The sequence below is a fragment of the Branchiostoma belcheri genome, unplaced genomic scaffold, assembly GCF_001625305.1.
Source record: "Branchiostoma belcheri isolate BF01 breed outbred unplaced genomic scaffold, Haploidv18h27 scaffold27, whole genome shotgun sequence".
Taxonomy (NCBI): Eukaryota; Metazoa; Chordata; class Leptocardii; order Amphioxiformes; family Branchiostomatidae; genus Branchiostoma; species Branchiostoma belcheri.
The window spans coordinates 2,362,284-2,368,377 of record NW_017803876.1 but is presented as its reverse complement, the minus strand read 5'-3'; the positions used below and the strand labels follow the sequence as shown (position 1 = coordinate 2,368,377).

General features: G+C 41.4%; 1 protein-coding gene across 4 annotated transcripts in view; it reads left to right on the top strand.

The window, feature by feature from the left end:
• The window catches only part of LOC109472174 (fermitin family homolog 2-like), a 40,532-nt gene that overhangs the window by 12,019 nt on the left and 22,419 nt on the right, over nt 1–6,094 (top strand). For all 4 annotated transcript variants that reach the window (XM_019771762.1, XM_019771764.1, XM_019771761.1 and 1 more), the window contains exons 2-3: nt 4,162–4,395; nt 4,827–5,313. In XM_019771762.1, the coding sequence (XP_019627321.1) occupies nt 4,162–4,395; nt 4,827–5,313 (721 nt within the window). The remainder of the gene's footprint in view (nt 1–4,161; nt 4,396–4,826; nt 5,314–6,094) is intronic.

Here is a 6,094-nt window from a genome sequence, read left to right as displayed (position 1 = left end):
CTATGTTTCCAAATACCTCTGGCTGTTACTGAGTTTCTCTGTATAGGAATTTGTAGAGTATACTCGATACCGTCGTAATTGGTTGGTATGGAGCCACTGCCTAGCTAGGCTTGAGTGCTTTTTGTCTGTTTAACTTTAAAATATATGGACATGTTCTCGGACTGAGTTTTCTTTTGTGACCAGTTCCAATATACCTCTCTGTTCTTTTGGTGGCATGCGTACAAGGCTTGAGAGTTGCCACCCTTTCTGTAATATTACATATCAAAAAATATAATAGTTTGTCACAAAATGTAATCATAACTTTCATATTCTGATCTGGCTAACTGTGGAAACTTCAGTTAAATCTCACCACAACTGGAATATTTATGGAAATCTGGAACTGTAAAATGTAGCCAACAGCCTGCTTGAATTTGATACTGGTAAGTAGATGGGATATAGCAGAACGCTGGGACCCCCCTCCCCCCAGGGTTTGGCATGATAGCTGCAGCCATCTTAGCATACCTTCTCCTGACAGCAGCCTGCATTTCTTAGCACAGTTCCTCTCTGTCCCAGTTGTTTGTTCACTGGAAAGCAAATAGGGTGCCTTTTGGGTTTTCACTCAGCAGCTGACCCAAACTATTCCTAACACTTCAAGATGCCAACAGTGCATGATTAAGCCAACACCTTCAAATTATGATAGCAGATATGGAGAAATGTTTTTGGTATGCTCTAGACAACTGGCCATCAAGGCTGTAAGTTGAAAGGAACGGCAGAAAAAAAGGAAAAGGCTTATGGTCTACAGATGTTGTAGAAATGATTTCTTCGGGCATAGTATAGTAGAAATTCTGACAAAACTTCCTGTGACTAAGTATGTAAGCCCAAAGTGCTGTCTTGTGTATAAAGGAATGTGAAACTGGTCATAGGAGATGCTTTTGGACGTTTCTAGGGTACGGGGTCATATGTGATGTCAGCTATGACATTTGGCTTCAGCAGTTTTGTATGTTATGAAATAGTACTGAAAAATCTTTGGGCAAATTCCATGTAACAGGTAGAGTGGTTAAAGTTGAGGAATTCTGTATATGATATTCAAAATATGATGATGGTGTACTATGTTTGCAACATGAAGGGTATTCCTGTACTATGAATCCAAAGTCAAATACAGAATTCATAGCCAATTGGTGGAATCAATGATTCTTGCAATCATTCAAGTTTTTTACTTGTCTTGCTGTATTCTAAGCACAGTGATAAGCTGATGATCTTAGGTTATTGGAGAAACACAAGAACTTTGTTTTCAAAAGCTCTTCAGTCTTGGTCGGAATCCTCCATCAGCAAGATGAGATCCCACTGTATATCTCTGTTACATAATGAGGTAATCCCCCAGGACAGGCCTGTGCACAAGCCTTGGGAAGTACAGTCAAGGTATGTGCAGAAGAATCTCGGCCCAGTGTAGCATGTATAAACGGAAGGGTCAGGTTTTCTTATCTGTCCACAACTTGTCTGCAAGGCAAGGGCAGTGCCTCACTATTTTTATCTTGTCCCTTTGATGCCAATGGGGTAGCCTGGATATAACTTGGATCACAATTCAGATAAAATGCATCAGTTGACTTATAAAATACACAAAAGAGTTCAAATGGATAAAAAATATTTGAATATAGGATCCTTTCAATTCACATTACAGTACTGTATAGCTTTTCTCACCAAAGTCAAAAGAAAATGTACCAGAGAAACCTTGGAAAACTATTGCATGAAATCTGTTAAATAAGATTTCTTGCATAACACAACAGCCGATCACAAACAGGTCAGATATTTACCACAAACAGCCAGCTGTAATCAAAGACGTACTATGTATGATCAAGTCCATGTCAACCTGTGCAACTAACTTGAACTTTGCTCTTCTTGCTAGCATTTACTTTCTGTTCCCCGCCCATGTCATTACCTGCTGTCTGGAAGTTTACAGTGTGACAATGACTACTTTGGACAGACACAGAGCAGCAGCCACAGGCTTGTAATGGCTGGTAATTAAAAGTCCATTTGGGAAAAGGTTTGAGGTCACCTCCACTATTGACAGTCCTTTTAGGGAAAATTGTAAAGTCATTCATCCTGTCACAGAACCAAGTTCGGGGTTGAAAGAGTCTGTGTACACAACGTACTCTCAGCATTGGTGGGGAAACCAATTTGGGTCATGATTACTGCTAATAGAAGGCACTTTAGGTTATTAAAGTCCATTTGGTAAAAAGTTCAACCTGCAGGCATATGCCATGTTTGCTCAAGCAAGTGCAATCCAATTTGTTTCAATGAGGGAACTTTCCGAAGTTGGTACGTACTTATAAAGTCAAACTTGGTAATGTGCTGTGCTTGTGCTTGTCCAATACCATTATATGAAATTGTACATAGTTATGGGTAATGTCTCTTCAATTCAATACACTGTAAAATACTAGTCAATATTTGTCATGTGCAAGAGGTTTGTTACTAAGTACTAATGCCTTTCTGTCATTTTTTATTTGACCAACTTTCATATACAATATAGTAGGGCATGAACATGACAATCTAAAGATGGTAGGGTGAAAAGTTCGTGATGACTGGCAAATGTTTGACAGGAAAGCAGAGCAGTTATCTTTCACAGTGGGTCCTGCATCCTCTCTTTTTACTCCAGTGTTTTTCCACACACTTTGCCTGTTGACGATTCCTCTGAGATGCCTTTCCAAATCTTTGTGCAGGGCTGTTTTGCTATGTTTCCCTGTTTACCTTTGTACTGGATGGGAGCGACAGAAAAACAACTTATAGCAGCAGAAAGGAAGCCTTGTTCTTCTACAGCTCTCATATTATAACATTAGTGGATTTATTTTAAAAGAACATGTATGACATGGACTTTAGAATTGTCCATGTTAATTGTCCATGGATTTTCAGCAAGGACACTTGAGATGGAATGAAAGACACAAGAAACATGGATTTTGGTATAGTATTATCATCCTGGGGATCTGTAGAGGTCAGGGTAAGGTCAAAATGGATGCCTGCTGGTAGCTCCATGGGGTTGGGAGGAGGGGGGGGCAGAGGTCTAGACAGACTTGTCCTGTGTCCATTTTAGGGTCCGGGGCATTTCTGGTATGGACGCAGCAGTGATGGAATTAGAAATCCCTGCAAGGATGACTAGACTGACCTTCTTTCCTGAAGCTTGATCTTGGAGGCATAAGTCTTTTCTTCGTGTACATTTGATATACATAAATACAATAGTAGATGAAGATTTGAAATGCGACATATTTTCTGTTATTTTTATTTATCTATTTATACTGACTTATGAAAACACTGGCATATGGGAAATGTAGTTGTAGATGACAGCTGTACATGTCCTTTGTCTTACCAAGAACTACTCACAATTGTTTATTTATCTTCCATGCCACTGATTTTACATAGTCTACTTTTTAGAAATACTATATCACCTGGAAGCTGTTCTCCCTCTGTGACCTCATTAGTTAAATGTCCCCTGTTCAGTCCTAACTCTTTGGTACATTCCAGTTTAAGTAAGAGAACCCTATGTGCCAACAGGCAAACTTGACCCTGTCAACATGCAACATGGACCTGTAGTGTTCTGATCCTTGATTCAATAAACATCTGTAAGTAATTTAAGGGTGGTCAGCCCAAAACCTGCCTCAGGTTACAGCAAAATTTAAGAGGTCAAATATTTTTCTTGGACAGACTTGCTGAGATATGCGTGTGCTTGCTTGCTTGCTAGTGTTGGGCATGGTTTTTTATTTGGCTCTGCAAGACTGGAGCAACATGGGATAGTAATGTAGTTAAATTAATTGTACAGAAGTGAAGTTGCATCAAATATTTAGATCAATAGACCAAGTGTTACACTAATATGTAAGTCTCATTCTTGACTTATTAAATTATATACTGTTGATATTAGATGATAAAACTTTCTCAGTTGTTATATTTTTGTTCTACCACAAATGCATGACACTGCAAATATCTGTTTGTCTTGCTGATGTACTACAGAACTGCGAGAAGTGAACATCAAAAACATTTTCCCTCATACCACAAATTTAAAACCACTGCAAAAGTAGATGCATTTACAGTACTCCATGTAGTGTTCTTACTATGGGGCCAAAATATCAGTCTTAATGCTATATTCAATCTACCAGTGAAATGATATTAAAACATATATTGTTGTCTCCCCCACAGATGTAGCGATGGACTGGTCCGACCACGGCTTCTGGTGGCCGCAGAGGAACTCGTGGCTGCTGCGGACCCACTGGACGCTGGACAAGTGTGGCGTCCAGGCCGACGCCCAGCTGCACTTCACCCCCACCCACAAGAACCTGCGGGTCCAGCTCCCCGACCTGCAGCTCGTCGACCTGAAAGTCGACTTTTCCTACATGGCGTTCAACGCCATCATGTCTGTATGTGCCATGTTAGGTGAGTGGAATGAATGCAGCCCTTAGATAGGGCCTTAGAAAGTTAACGTTGTGTTTCCGGTTCCAAGTCCAGAAAAAATGTTTCAGAAATTCAGAAGGTTTGAAATTCTTTTCATCTCATCATCTCATCTCAGTTTCAGATACTTGAACTTGAGTAGGTTACTTCTAAAAGGGATACAAATCTGTGTAGGTAGGAAAGGTTGCCAAGCAAAAAGGCAAGAAAATCTCAAATACTAGTATTACATTAGTAATGGTTTGATATGTGCATAGCTGATGTACATAAAGACACAGACCATTTCTTTGTCTAGTATAAACATCGTCTTAAGTATTTGCTGGTGACTGAAAAACAGAAGCTTTTTTGAGAAATCTCATTGAATTTGAAGCTGCGTCACTAAGCTGTGGTAGCTAATAAGACATCTTGCCCTTTTCCAGGTATCCGCCATCCAGAGGAGTTGTCTTTCATGAAAAAGGTAGATGAACGGACTTTGAAACGGGGAGAAAAAAGAGGCAGCTTTAAAAAGAAGAAAGGCGAAAAGTACTCCTCGCCCGCTTCTTCCGCAAACAATAGTGATGCTTCCTACCCCACCACCCCCACACCCAGCATGATGGACGGAACCCATACGACGCCCAGAAGTGCGAGTATGCCCGGTAGCCCTTACAGATCCGCTCCCCACACACCGGGGACGCCGCTCACGCCGGGAACACCCAGCGGTTACAACACGTACCCCAGGGTACCCAGCTACAACGGAACCAGCCCTGTGTCGTCCAGCTACAGCCTGAGTTCCTTCCCAGACAGTCCTTACAGCGATGGGAGCAACCTGTCCGCCCTGTCCATTAGCCCGGCCAAGCCGTCTTCAGAAGCAGTCGCCACCCTGCACAGACCCAAGAACTACGTGGAGAGAGCCAGGCTAAATTCTTTGTAAGTATGGGTGGGGTTGGATGTGTTTCTCAACATCATAGTAACTTCCTAGTGCCATCCAATTTGCTACAAGGCTCCTTATATTCGCTGCCCGTAGTATAGGAGCCCCAATATGCAAATATGATGTCATCCAGGCTAGAACTTGCTACTTGTCCATGAAAATTTTATCGCAACAAGATTTGTGTTGCAAATGTACAACTCACTCACTCACTCACTCATTCACTCACTGACTTTCTTACCCACTCACTCATCTCTGCATGCTGCTGGTGAAAGCATGTCACCTCAGAATGTGTCAACTGAAATAGAAAAATTAAAATTTGATATGGGTAGTTGCGATCATGAACATTAAGGATGTTTATGTATATGCCAGCTGGCATGTTTATTGATGTTTCATATGTCACCATGATATCCTTGAACACTCAACAGAAGTGTTCTATACTGCTATATAAGTGACCACGAAAAGTCCAGCACCCTCCTGGCAAGTGCCTTACCAGATGTCCCCTTTACCCCACATCTGAAACAAGGTCACAGAGATGGGAGTATTTTTAGCTGGGTGATTCTGGAGTAACCAAGTTTGCCTATCTACTTCAGCAACTGGGGAGATAGTATTTGGGTCATTGCATGTAAAAGGAAGTTTGGCCCTGTGATATCAGACCAAGCCAAACCTTTGGTTGAGATCACTGGCCATGGCTAAATTAGTTATCGGATCAAGTTCAAAGCTTCCGCTCCATTTTGAGTTGAAACCTCCATAGCTACTGCAGAATGTGGGCAAAGGTTTTGC